Source organism: Palaemon carinicauda, chromosome 6, assembly GCF_036898095.1.
Source record: "Palaemon carinicauda isolate YSFRI2023 chromosome 6, ASM3689809v2, whole genome shotgun sequence".
In the NCBI taxonomy this organism is placed as follows: domain Eukaryota; kingdom Metazoa; phylum Arthropoda; class Malacostraca; order Decapoda; family Palaemonidae; genus Palaemon; species Palaemon carinicauda.
In genome coordinates this window covers 118,321,900-118,337,329 of record NC_090730.1, presented here as the reverse complement: position 1 = coordinate 118,337,329, position 15,430 = coordinate 118,321,900, and the positions used below count along the sequence as shown (strand labels likewise).

General features: G+C 31.9%; 1 protein-coding gene across 2 annotated transcripts in view; it reads left to right on the top strand.

Moving 5' to 3' along the window:
* The window catches only part of LOC137642180 (uncharacterized), a 667,115-nt gene that overhangs the window by 281,937 nt on the left and 369,748 nt on the right, over positions 1–15,430 (top strand). For both annotated transcript variants that reach the window (XM_068374728.1, XM_068374727.1), the window contains exon 2: positions 6,281–6,417. In XM_068374728.1, the coding sequence (XP_068230829.1) occupies positions 6,351–6,417 (67 nt within the window). In that variant the 5' untranslated portion in view covers positions 6,281–6,350. The remainder of the gene's footprint in view (positions 1–6,280; positions 6,418–15,430) is intronic.

The window sequence follows — 15,430 nt, the reverse complement described above, 5'->3', positions numbered from 1 at the left end:
CGACCATCTCTCAACCCCGAAAGAAAAACTACAGTTTTAGGTGCATATCATGAAAGCTTAACCTCACAGCCTTCCCGACACCGCTCTTCCTGAATTTCATGGATTTCAGAACAATTGCAATATTTACCTTCTCATAAAAATAAACTACCAATATTAAGTAAAATCTCAGTTTTTACTTGGACTGCATCATGAAACGTCGAATTTTACGGATTTCATAATAAAGCCACGCCACTTCCTTTTGCACAAAAACTCAGGGAGAGAGAGAGAGAGAGAGAGAGAGAGAGAGAGAGAGAGAGAGAGAGAGAGAGAGAGAGAGAGAGAGAGAGAGAGAAAGAGAGAGAGTTTAATTTTTTCATCTTCATTACGGGTATCTAAAAATCATGATGTGACCATATTTTTTTTGCACCAGATATCATAGGTTTATCAACAGATATCTTTAAAGAATATAAAAAACTTATTTTAAACTTAATTCATGAGATTGCGAGTAATTTTGTCCTTCATTATCTTTTGTAATTTTTGCGTAATCAATACAATATTTTTTTTTAATATATCAGGAATTTATTATAATGGTATATTAAATAACAATCAGGATATCCTGTTATTGCACATGCAACTAGGGGCATGCAAAGAAAATTGACCAAATATACTTGTGGAAAATTTTCTACAACTTTATAAACATGGAGACTTATCTTCCCTTTATAATAAAGATCAGTTTTCTCTCTCTCTCTCTCTCTCTCTCTCTCTCTCTCTCTCTCTCTCTCTCTCTCTCTCTCTCTCTCTCTCTGTATATATATATATAATATATATATATATATATATATATATATATGTATGTATGTATGTATGTATGTATGTATGTATGTTTTACTGTACAAAAAAACAAGTAACTAAATATACAGCAAAAGCCAGTGAAAAATTATAAAATACCTTAGTACCTAGCACTTTCGTGCATTTTAATACAAAATTCTTCTCTTCAGGGTAATATATATATATATATATATATATATATATATATATATATATATATATGTATATATATATGTATATAAATATATATATATATATATATATATATATATATATATATATATGTATATATATATATATATATATATACATATATATATATATATATATATATATATATATATATATATATATATATTTATATATATATATCCTTACGAAGCTGGTCTTGTGTAGAGTAAATACTTTATTCCTGTATTTCATTTGTGTATTTAGGAGGTGAATAGCCAGCTCGTAAGGTGAGTTCCTCTGCTTTAGGTTTAAGTAATTGTAAGTAAATTGCATAAGATTTTCGTCGTTCTTTTCTTGTATTTTTCATTCAAGTCGGAGTAAGTAAATCTACGTTATTTTTAAGAATTAACTTTTTATTTCACGTATTTTGTTATGAAGTCTTATGCCATCTCGATTAAGTGTGCTGTACGAACTATGCGAAGTATGAACGATGGCTTTTGTAATCTTTTTATGCTTACACGAGGTATTGGGTCATGTTTGTGAGAGATTATGCCCTTCTTATATTTTCCAAGTGTTTAGAATGTTTTTTTAAAAAAAAAACCAGAGATAGTTTTATCTTTTTTTCTATTGCTTCGAGGACGGAGGTGGGCAGAGCTAGCGGAGAGAAAGTTGCCTCACTTGTGAGTTGGTATGCGTCTGATACATGATTATTGGCAACTTTGACGCCGCTAGGCACTACCCCCAAGCTTCTAGACCCTCAAACCTAGAAGGATCTAGAATAATTATGTCAATATATATGTGCCCCTAGGCATGCATAGGAGCAGAAGACATCCAGCCTATCCCTTTGTAAGAGCCAACATCCTCTCTCCTTAAGTGCCTCGAGTGTGTGTCCTCTCCAAAGTGAATAAGTTTTAACCCAACATATATAGTGTGTAGTGTGTTCAAACGGTAATGAAACTTTAAAGGTGATGTCAAATTCATTATGTTATTGTACTTGCTGGAATCATATAAATTTTTGCAACTGGTCCTGTGAGATTTAGGTGAAAATGTGAAGTGTATTTGTATTGCTATCTGGTCAGAAACTTTGTGTGAGCTAAAAATACATCAGTTTATCAATTACTTTTATGTAAATTTCTATAAGAGTTGAATCCTATTTGTGAAAAATTTGATTTCCAGTGAAACCAGTGATTATATAATTTTCAAAGTGTAATACTCTCTTGTCTTAGCATGAGGTTTTGTTCAGATTTAATATTCTGAGTCAAGTGATCATATAATTTTCAGAGTGTAATATTTTCTTGTCTTAGTCTAAGTTTTTGTTTAGGTATAATATTTAGAGCGCTTTATTTTTGGTGTAAATTCTTTTAACCCTTTTACCACCAAGCTATTTGGAACTTTCCGACCCTTAACCCTCAGGCGTTTTCTTTTTCAAGCACATTTTGCAATATATATATTTTTTTAAATTGCTCTAACAGCCTTAATTTTCGTCATAAATAGGTCAGGTTGGTCTCACTCTTTTGGAAAATGCCTGAAGTTTCTCATAAAGTTATAAAAAAATATGCAAAATAATGTAATTAACCGTTTTTTGCAAGGACGTACCGGTACGTCCATGGGGGTAAAGGGATGAGTTTTGCGAAACGTACCAATACGTCCATTGGGGGTAAAAGGGTTAAAGGATATAATTTTTTAAAGAATATTATTATTTTTGTAAAGCGTGTGATATTTTGATCACCAGTATTTCTTACAGAGCTCTCTCGTATCCCTGTTTAAGAATCGAAGTAAGAGGTTGATTTGAATAGTTCTCAATAATAATTACCAGTTTGTTTTAAGAGTACGTAATAGACCTTTGGATATTCGGTGTTTTAATAAATTGCCGTCTGGGAGTTATACAATTTTCTCAGAGCTCAGGTATTATTCAAATGTAACAGATGTAAAAAAAAAAAAAACAGGTTATTTTTGGAACTCTGAAGGTTATGTAACAGGCCAGGTGTAATATATATATATATATATATATATATATATATATATATATATATATATATATATATATATATATATATATACACACACACAGTATATATTCCGGTCACGCCCAGATCTCCCATCCTTAAGGAAGCGAGAGAACGAGTAGTCATGCCCTGGCGAGAGTTTGTGCGTGTGTACGCATATCTATTTATTTATTGGCCCATCATTTTTGACAGGCTGCGTACACTAGTTTTAACATAAAACATCATAAATAAAATATCTTCAACACACACACACATATATATATACATATACATGTATATATATATACATACAATTTTCATGCCCCATACGCATGATGCATTGTTTGGCGAAAACAAGCTTGTGGCATATACAAATGCGTGTACCGACTTTTCGTCCGATGTCACTTCGTCTGACAACACTTCGGCCACTTCTTTTTGTCCAATGTCTTTTCGTACGACGGACTTTTGGTCCAACGACATTTGGTCCAGTTTTAAATTGTTTCAAGCCATAAAAGAAAAAAGAAAAACCCTACCCAATTCATGACTTTCTCAATAGCAAAATTAAACCTTATAAGGACTTTCTCCCTTGTTGTTTATAATAATGTAATAATTAATTGCCAAACTCTAAAGTATAGGAGTGAAATTGGTGCAAATTATATGCCATATTCCTGAAAAAAACTGTTTTCCTCGTTGACTCATATCAAGTTACTAATCTTTTGAGACGTTCGGTGATTTTTTGATATCGTGAACAAGAATTTGACGGATCTCCTCGAAGTATTTGAGTTATTTTACCTTGAATAAATCCTTCTTCTTCCTTCAAGGTTTCGATAAATTTCCAAATGTTCACATGTACTCCACCCGCTGAACGTTTTACTTTTCTTTTCTTCTTCGTTGATTGTATAAACTTTGCCATTTCGGGATGGGTAGATTCAGAAACTAAAATACTAAACTTGCAGCACACTATATATATAGTACCATACTAAAGAGAGAGAAGGAGAAAGAGAATGTTAAGCATGACTAATGGAGTAATTAGAAAATGATCACATTACTTTATCACAAAAGCCAATAAGATATATAATTTTAACAGATAAGTGATGTAAACGGTAATAACAATCCCTTCAAACATTTGTTTTTTTTTAGAAATTGGACCAAATGTCGTCGGACCAAAAGTCCATCGGACGAAAAGACATTGGACAAAAAGACGTGGACGATGTGTTGTCGAACGAAGTGACATCGGACAAAAAGACCACCCACCAAACAAATGATGCTCTTTTTTGTTGTATCAATTCCATCTCTTAATGTAGAACTAGCGTTGCTGAATTTCTTGATAGGTTTATTTCGAATTCCTGAATTCGACAGGAATATGTGCAATAAACTTGGAATGGTTGAGGCTACTTTTGTGATTATTTCGACTTATTTGAATAGGAATGTGGCCTTGCCCAACCAGAGGGATTTTTCATAAAAGAACTTTCAATGCATATATATATTCCCTAGGGTTAATTCTATATGAAATCCCATTTTCGTTTGATATTCACTCACACACACACACACACATATATATATATATATGTATGAATATATATATACATATATATATATATACATATGTGTGTGTGTATATATATATATATATATATATATATATATATATATATATATATATATATATATATATATATATAACAACAACAAATGCAGCCGTTCTGACTCCACTGCAGGACAAAGACCTTCAATATGACTTTATTCATTTTTGGGGATTGGCCAATTTTTATCACCATACTGGCCAACTGCAAATCGGTGATGGTGGGAGATTTTCGTCTAATCGCTCACAGCAAACCAACCTAGTATGGGTGGCTCTGACTAGTACAGGTTTACTGGTCATGGCGATACACAAACCATTTCACCGCGATAAGGTATTCCCACTTATATATATATATATATATATATATATATATATATATATAATATATATATATATATATATATATATATATATATATATGACTAAGCGCGAAAATAACGAGGAAACGTAATGCTCTGATGAAAAAGAACCACAGGAAAAATGAAATCGGATATTTCACATTAAGTCCTGACTATTTTTTGTTACTTCCTCAGAGGATGTATAAATGCATGTAATTATATCTTTATGTTGAAAGGGTTATATATGCATAAATGTGTATATATTTGGGTATGTGTGTATTTAGGTTAATGCCTTTGCATAATTGTAGCCAGTGAGGGGTCATTTAGGATTGCAGAAAATATTTACTCCTTCCGATATATATATATATATATATATATATATATATATATATATATATATATATATATATATTTATATATATATATATATATATATATATATATATAAATATATATATATATATATATATATATATATATATATATTTATATACATATATATGTATATATATGTGTGTGTATGTGGTTGCGTATATTCATATGAATAAGGTTAATGCATACTAATATAAACTAAGTGTAACAGAGACTAAAAAATATCTGGCATTCGAATTGACCGCTCACTGGCTAGTGGGTAAGAACTTCACACATAATAATTATCATTATTATTTTCTAAGCTACAACCCTAGTTGGAAAAGCAGAATGCTATAAGTCCAGGTGCCCCAAAAGGGAAAATAGCCTGGAAATATAAGCCCAGGTAGTTTATTTGGGTGTAGTGTATCATTCTACAAATATTTGAATGTCTGTTTGTACTCTTACTGTACCATATAAAAAGTATCAGGAAAATACTCAAGACTTAATTTTGAATTTTCAATTAATTTTCTTATCGTTCCTTAGCATTTACATACACACATACACACACACACATATATATATATATATTATATATATATATTGTGTGTGTGTATGTGTTCGTGATTTTTGTTGATTTATCGTCACCTTCCCCCAATTTATAATAAATATTAAAATGGTTCCGTATATGTCTTTAAGCCTTGCTTTTATCAACATGTAAGAGATACGTATTAAAAAAGGCCTTTATATTTCAGTCCACCAAGGTAGTCAAATTTTTCGTCTACTTTTCGCTTAACGTTGGAAAGGTCCTGTTCTTTTTTATGGTGAAAATTGCCCTTATATTTAATTATGAGAAAATACTGAATCTTGTACTTTTTAAGACTTTTTTCTGATATAATTTTGAATAGGAGCTTACAGTATATCTCCTCAACGAACAAAAGAATCGTATAATTTATCTATATATTTTTCCTAAAATTATTTATAGTAACCCTTAGATGTCACCCTACGTACTTAGAATCTTTCAATGTTTTTTTTTTTCTCTCTTTCAGAGAAGTGTTGAGTGTGGTTTCTGAAACCTTCCCTCTCGTTCGATATTCAGATAATAATATAGAGCTCGAGATGGTTATCGATATGTGGACTGAGGTCATTCTTCTGGCACTTCTCTGGAGTGCCCATCCTGTGACTGGTGAGTGAAGCTGTACTTCTCAATACCTTGTTTTCATTAGTCCCTTTCCAGACTAATGTTGGTAAACAACTATAAAACTGTACCCAGTAAAGCTGTAATGGATTTTCATTTATTTCCCTATGGCATAAAAATATTATTAGAAGATTTTTAAGTACAAACTCACTGTAACACAACATCTGCATACTTTTATAAAGTATGCAAATAAACGTGGTTGTTGAAATGTAGTTTATGAGAGAAATACCGGACAGCTAAACACGCACTAGTATACGATGGTTTAAACATCACTGAAAATCTATTAAAACAAGCAAGCTACAATTCCATGTTATTCATGATCATATACAAAGTAGTAACCATCGTTTATGCTTACTCTCTTCTTTCCAGTTTAACATTAGTCATCATGGCATTTACAGAAGTAACTAATATATATATAAATATATATATATATATATATATATATATATATATATATATATATATATATATATATGTATGTATGTATGTATGTGTATATATATATATATATATATATATATATATATATATATATATATATAAGGACCAGAAAAGACGATATACTAGTGGATGGTACTGAAATGCACACACACATACACAGATGTGTGTGTGTATATATATATATATATATATATATATATATATATATGTATATATATGTATATATGTACTGTATATTCATGCATACACATATAAATACAGTTTATATAGTATGTATATATATGCACACACACAAACATATATATATATATATATATATATATATATATATATATATACATATATACATATATATATAAATAGTGTAAATTTATACATACACACACGCATATATATATATATATATATATATATATATATATATATATCACTAACATTCCTGATTTTATTCAATGTAAATATAAACCACATTGACATTCAATGTAGAATTCTGCCTATGGGAATTTATATTCACTGGAAATTCATTTATGATAATATCTTCTGACTGTGCAGAGATTCATACCTATGCCTCTTAGCCGAAACCATGCCTGCAGTTACTCTAACCAACCATGCTACCAAGAATTTCCAGTGGATATAAATTCCCGAAGGTAGAATTCGATATCAAATGCTATTGCTGTTGATATTTACACACGCACACGTGCACACATACATCACACACACGCACAAACACACTCACATACATATATACACACACATATATATATATATATATATATATATATATATATATATATATATATATATATATATATATAATTCAGTACCATTTACTAGTATATCTCTTTATAACTTTTCTAATCCATACCTACCCGAATAATTTAAACATATACATTTGATTTGCGTTAATCTATGATGATTACAGTCAATGTTGATTGACTTTTTCGTCTCTAAACTTATGTGCTAATCTGAACGGGATGTCAAAACCAAGCTAGTTTTAGGGCATCAAAATTATTCATATCTCTTTTTCAAACTATTTTTTCTTTTCAAGAATATCTACCTAAACCTCTTAATTACGTCAAAATTTTGAACCTGCAGGCTATTTCTAACTTACTGAAGATATGTCACTTTAGTAAAGTTTCTAAATGTGGCTTTAAAAGATAAGCCGATTTACTTGTATGTTGGGAACTAATTTCTTCATCTCGATCGCTAAAAGTTTTTGCAAGAATCATTTACTAATTTTTTGGTGTCGATATCATACTTAAGTCCTATTTGCTCTGCTTGTTTCATTTAAAGGTTTGGTTCTATCATTATGCTTGTGAAATTATGAATTTTGATGAAAAGTCATTACATTATGGGAAATATGATATATGCAATGGTGACGAGAGGCGTAGGTTAGGTGAGTATGAAGTTTACATGGTTATAAGCTGAAACTGGAGAGAAAGAGATGAAAAGGTTTATGCAAATTTCACTAAGACAAGTAGCCTAGGTTGCGTGAGATATATATGAATGAATCATATAAGAAGAAAAATTATGGAATATCAATAAAGGTTAAAGGCACAGAGTTGTATTAAGTGAACAGTATTTAAAATTATATAATGCATCGTATTGAAAATACAGAGTTTTGCTGTTGCTATGGTAGGGTAAGAATAATGTGTGGTAAGATGAGGAAATGATAGGTTTAGTGATAGGAAGAAATTTACTTAACTCCAAAAGCAAAAGTACATAAGAAGAAAGTATTATATAGATATAAATAGAGGGATAAATATGGGCGATAATAAGAAAGAATAAAAAGCATTAAAGTATAAAATCACAAACCTAATTGAGTGATCTACAAAGAACTTAATGCAAAAAATTAATGAACGAAATCAATGTTGTCTGAAGCTTTGTAATTTGGGGTCATTGGAGTAAATATCGGAAATGTGTCAAAAGTGATGATGTAAGGATATAAGTTAAGAGATTAATGAAGTAAGAACACAAAGAGGTGATAAGATTACAAGTGAGATGGGTCACAAAGATTTATAAGGCATAACTAGGAGACTGGAAAATTTTCGGCAATCAAGGGTGAGAGGATTAAAATGTTCCATTGTATAAATAAAAGTATTATAGGAAGAGTTCCAATAAAAAATTCAGGATCGTAAATTAACCAAATAAACCCCGTATGTTAAAGGTAGTTTTTATTTTGAATGTGATAAAAATGCAATATGGACTGGTTAGAGGGACCCTAATCTTTGGACAAAGGGAAGAGTGTCATGAAGCAGGCATGTAGGATTGGAAATGTTTTTTTTTTTTTTTTTGTGTTGAGAGAGTAACTGGTTTGATTTAAAAAGATATTCTGAGTCCTTTATGGATGGGGTGATGCAAAAAGGTAGAAGGAAAAAATAGACGTCAATAAAAGTTGTAGAAAAGATAATGATTTGCTCGTAAGGCAAGGAATGGGTTATATTTGTAGATGATGCAATACTAATCGTTTATTGTAAAGAAAAGTTACCAAACCTAATGAGTGTGTCTGAATTTACTTTCTAAGAAATAATGTTGAATATGATGATATGAAAATCAGGAACATAAAATGAAGAGTTTCTATACCAATAGTAAAAAAAGAGAGAGCTGGGTATTTCTGTAAATACAAAATCCATGATACCAGTCTCTTCAATATGAAGTAATGCATATTTAACTTGTATAACAAATATTTTTGCTTCTGATAAGTGATGACATACTTCCTTTCGATTAACTTATAAAATGAAAATATTAGAAATAGTGTATTGATGCTTATAAATATGACACCGTGTTGAAGATGATAATTAACTTCATATACAAGCTAAAGGTTTAAAAGAGGCCGGGCGGATCTTAGATTTGGATAAGGAAGTGAATAAAATAGAAAAGAGCTACTCTCTCCTTCTCTCTTCAATTTTTTCTCTGTCACAAGCAAACATACACACACACACACACATTATATATATATATATATATATATATATATATATATATATATATATATATATATATCACCTGTATGTGTACACACTTATAGAGTATCTATTTATAAATACACACACACATATATATATATATATATATATATATATATATATATACACACATATATATATATATGTGTTTGTGTGCGTGTGTGTCATCTTTATCGTCATCATTATCATCATCACCCGTTGCTAGTCCACTGCAGGTGAAATGGCTCAGACACATATTTTTACTTCCATCTTTTATGGTCTTTCCATGCCAGTCTATACCCGTAAATTTTGCTACCTCTTCCTTCCTCTACTTCGTTTGCAGTCTGTAGGGACCCATCGTGCTATTCTTTTTGTTCACCTATTATCAGCCATTCTCATTATATGTCCTGCCCATGTTCATTTCTTTTTCTCACATGTTGTTAGAATATCCTCTACTTCAGTTTGGCCTCGTATCCATGTTTCTCTTTTTCTGTTTGTTAGTGTTAATTCTTTCCATAGCTTTTTTGCGTTGTAACTAAGTTATGTTATAAGGTTTTAGTAAGGCTCCAAGTTTCTGATTCATAAGTTAATACTGGTAAAACAATCTGATTAAATATTCAATTTTTTTAAGATTATCTTTTTATTTTTATTTTTATTTCATAATCTCATTTTGTATACAGAAGCTCTTGGTTACAGAGGTCAGAAGGTTTTATTCATGTTTTTGAGTGTAAAAGGTTGAATATTGATTCTATATTAGTATTATCTTGGGAATTCAAACAGTTATTTCTTACAAACAAACCGGTAGCTTTTTCCTTAGAAATTGACGTTAATTATGGGCACCCTTTGTGAAAATAAGAAATCTCTGCGGCCCCTCCGTATAAATTGCATATCAATTTGAATGTTCATTTTCCAAATGTAAATGTAAATAACACCTCCAAATAATGATTTTATGGTAAAAAATACCTTCTTATTGATGGGAATAGTATTGGACTGTATTGCTTTTGCTGCTTTACGATAAACAGAAATGTCACCATAAGTTATCGTAAACAAGTGACAATCTGCAATTTTTTTTTTCTTTTATTTTCTTCAAATAAAATATTTTGTGGATTCTATTGCAGCTCATCTTTCTTAATGAAAATATGTTTTAAATATTTTGAAATCTATCGTGACGAGGTTAAGATATACAGTACAATGCAGTAATGAATGGGGACATAATCATTATTTTGAATTATATCGATATTTGAATAACTTTCCATATTTCTTGTATACCACAGTCTCTCTAGTGCAAAAAATGAGTTTAATCTAGAGCTATCTACAAATGGGTTCCAGAACAAATCATATCAGAACAGCTCATACCCGAACAACTCATACCCAGGCAACTTGTACCTGGACATCTGCTACCTAAGACAACTAATGACTACGACAATTCTTACCTAATAAAATCTATAAACGATGTAGGTAAAAAAAAAAAAAAAAATATATATATATATATATATATATATATATATATATATATATATGTATGTATAATTTTATGAAATTCCATCAATTAAAAAATTTGAAACATCAAATTATAAAATACCAAGTGGTCGATTAAAGGAATATCGATAAATGATAATACAGTCTATAAAGGACAATGAAATGCAAATTTATAAAATCTATAAAAAATGTAGGAAATGGTAGATAATAAAATCTATAAAATATTTTCCTTTATAAATAAAAAATATTTAAAACTAAAATATTAATGATTGTCTATTAAACATTTAAATACACTGAAATGAAAATCAGATTATATGAAACAAACTTTTAAGAAAGATAATTTCTGGTGAGAATCCTAGTTTTCAAGTAAAGTTATCATTCGGTTGCTCTAGTTTTTATAAACCTGTTTTGAATTTACTTCTACTCCCCAGTCAAAATTAGTTGCCTTCTTCTGAGCCAAACTAGCCTCTAACTTTAGAATATTTATCAATTTTCAGATATTTGATGTTGGCATAAAACTGAACTTTGGAATGCATTATGAAAACCTTCAAGGCTATTACTAGTTCCCATCATGACAACCAAAGTACTCTCTGATACATTCCATGTATTAACAGGAAATAATGGAGAAAAGCGACAACTATGTACTCCTCTTCGTCTTTCTGGACCTATATTACAAGTCACTTTAATATATGAAAAATTCCTGTGGCTGATTACAGAAAATGCTGTAAAGCATTTTATCTTTAGACGAAATACTTTGTGTGTATTGTTTTGGAGCTTGAATCCTAATTCGACCATTTTACTTTTCAGGCTGAATTTGAGGGCAAAGAGTAATGATTATCGGTTGTCCTAGCAGGCTGCAAATGTATCCCATGTTTTTATATTACATGGTTTATCTACTTTACTCGTTTATTTGTGCCTTCAGGTTAATAGTGTAGTGTGGAAAATGCCAAGCAAGATCTCTTATACTCTCCACACAACGGGAAAGTGCATGGATGAGGTGAAACCATTTGATACAAATAATTGGTGCACGACGGAAATTATTCAAAGATTCGAAATACTTTTCATTTAAGCTTCCTGACTATTACAGTGAAAGAGATGTGTATCATTCCCAATGCTATTAAAGCTTCTCTGGTCTTTAACAAACCATATGTGACAATATACACGCAAAGGCAAATAATCAAATAAAAGCTTACGACCGATCATTGAATATGCCACAGCTCTAGCACAGGGATTTTCCTAAAACTATGCCCCTTTTGTAATTACAGTAAAAAGTTAGCGGGGAAAAAATAAGCTAAAATAAAAACTAAGCAAATGGGAAACCACTGTGATAGCCTTCAGTATGAAAGATGCAGCGCAGACACTGTAAGATGAACAGCTTTTAGTAGGAATTGTTGGTATTAACCTCGTTTCTGAGGAGGCCAAATATCACCCCTCATGCAGGAAATTATACCTACAAAGTTGCCCGATAAAACTGCTGACATCCAATCATTCATCAAAAAGATCACAGGACTGCATTCAATGAGCTAAAACAATATATTGACCGAACGTTCATTAAAACTAACGTACATAACTGTCTATCTCGATACTTGGCAGGTACATGTCACTTAGTCAGAAAATATTGTAGACTTATCCAACATTGAGGCAACTAAAGCAGAGCAATAAGTCTGGAAAAATCATATGTAGTCGCACCCTGACCTCAGACTCTGCCATACGTCTGGGAACGGAACATTTGATGAGCACAACATTAAGAGAACAGCATTCTATATTTGTTCGCTTGGATTCAGTGTTAATACCAAATAGTAAAACCTACCAGATCCACTGACTGCCAACGGTCCTTGGCTGACGATTTATGTTTATCGCATCCAGAGGAAGAGTAAAACCACCAAACATATATGTCTTGGACTGGGCCTCAAAAGTTTAACTAGCAGAAGATGCATCGTGAAAGTATTAAATCATTTTGGCACTATATAGGTTACCATACAGCAAATAACTGGAGAATGACCTGGCAACAAGAATAACTGACAGACACCAAGAAACCTCAGATGGACTTCTACAGCATCTTAGGCTATGTACCGGCTTTATGTGGGTTAACTAGGAGGAAAATTGTGAGACTTTCTGACAAAGCAATCCTTCTTGATACTACAAGTATGTGTTACCAGAACATTTCTGCAGAGGCAGTTGCCCAACTAAAAAAATCAGATACAGACAATGATCTGCCAAGCACATCAAGTGCTCAAAACAATCCACCATCAACATCAGTAAATGTAGCAGCAGCTAAAACAGCTTCAAGAATACCTTCATCAGTCAAAATAGCTAAGCAAAACGGTCTTTCTTGCCAAGAGAAATCACACTAGAGCCATATCACAAGTAGCCAGGAACCAGATTATTTAATTATCGTAATCAAAAGATTCCCAGACCATCAAACTTCACTCAAGTGCCGTACAGGGACATACAGGGGATGATGAGTTTTGCTAGGGGTTGAATGCTTATGTGCACAAGCTGGAACTCAATTTTGACCAGTAATCCTCTTCCATAACAGAAATTGGTATACATGGAGAACATCAACTTGCCACCAACCAAGTTGGATGTTGTTACTGTGTTCATCATTGTTCAATATGATCTGGCTGTGGCAAATCTCGCATTACAAACACATGCCACAGAGGCACCTAGATTTGATAACCTGTTTATTGCATTTGGCCCCTTTCACATCTTTTTAACCCTCTTTGGTGTTTTGAGCTACTTGATCGACAGCTCTGGGTGTCCTGAAATGCAGACAGAATCAGACTTATGGAGTACAGGTACCTCAATGTTTTTTTTTTCTTTTTCTTTTTTGTTGGCATTGTAACAAGTAAATGTTAACAATATGAGTGTCTGCATGTATGTATTCATCTTGGGTATAATATGCTATATTTTCATGGATTCTTATATAACCATTCCCAGTTAAATTTCCATATTGGTATATAAGAATTCATGAAAATATGGAGTATTTTGCAAGTGTAAGCAGCTACACCTAATGCTGGCTACATAATTCCAGATTTTTCACTTCAAGGAGTTCCTAGAGGAGTGTAGTCCTTTACCAGAAGCACTCGCATTTAGTATCTGTGAACTCCAGACTCAGGCATCTTCTCAGATAATTAAAACCCTTGAGACCTCTGAAGTCTTCCTTGAGTCTATGTCCAAATACTGCAAGTACAGTACATTAAGGTAACCTTCAGCGGGGGCCAATGGAACAATACTAGGTTTTGGATGATGTATGTCTAGTTGGTATAGTTTAGCTTTTCTGTACACATGCATGCCACATCAATGATCGACATGTATTCACATACTCACTTGGTGAGATGCATGGCACATTCGTTGCTTGTAATCGACCTAATTATGCAAGATGGGTGGTGTGGTATTCTTTGAATGAGTGACCTTTGGATGATACATGATACACACCCTTAAGTGAAACACTAGAACATATATATGCTGATTCATCATCTTGTCAGACTGGTAATACTAGTTACACCACTCTAGAGGGAACAAGAAAACGATGAATGATCAAGCATGCAGCGAGGAGTGCCACTGATAACACAGCAAACAGAAAAAGATCTCAAGCCTTATCAGGTTAAAAGGGATAATGACGATCTGCAAGCCTCTGTGAACAAGATAGAGGCCTGTGTATATCTATTTAACCTGGTTGATGATCCAAATCTATATTGCTTGACAACTGGGAGAAGTGTTCCAGAGAATATCAAGAATGACTTGGCACAATGCACTGAGACTGAGCAAGCTTGGTGTGAGGAGTTTGCAAAGGGTTGCTTTGGAGATCCTTTGAGGTTTAAACAACCAATAACACGATGCGAAATAAAAATAATTTTGCATCTACCGGTGTCACGAGTAAAGCAAGCAGAGATAAGAAGGTGATCGAATTAAAAGGCACTAGATTTATTTGAATGCCTTCTCCATTTAAACATCATCCAAAATGTTACCCACAAGCTGGTCTTTACCTACCCTCTCAAACCTGTTCCCCTGTCATTGGCACATGTTAACAGAAGCATCAACAAAACAGATAAGGCCAAGCTCCTTCACAAAATTATAGGTATCATGGACAGCACACCCAACTTGATGAAATGGATATTACCATAATCGACACT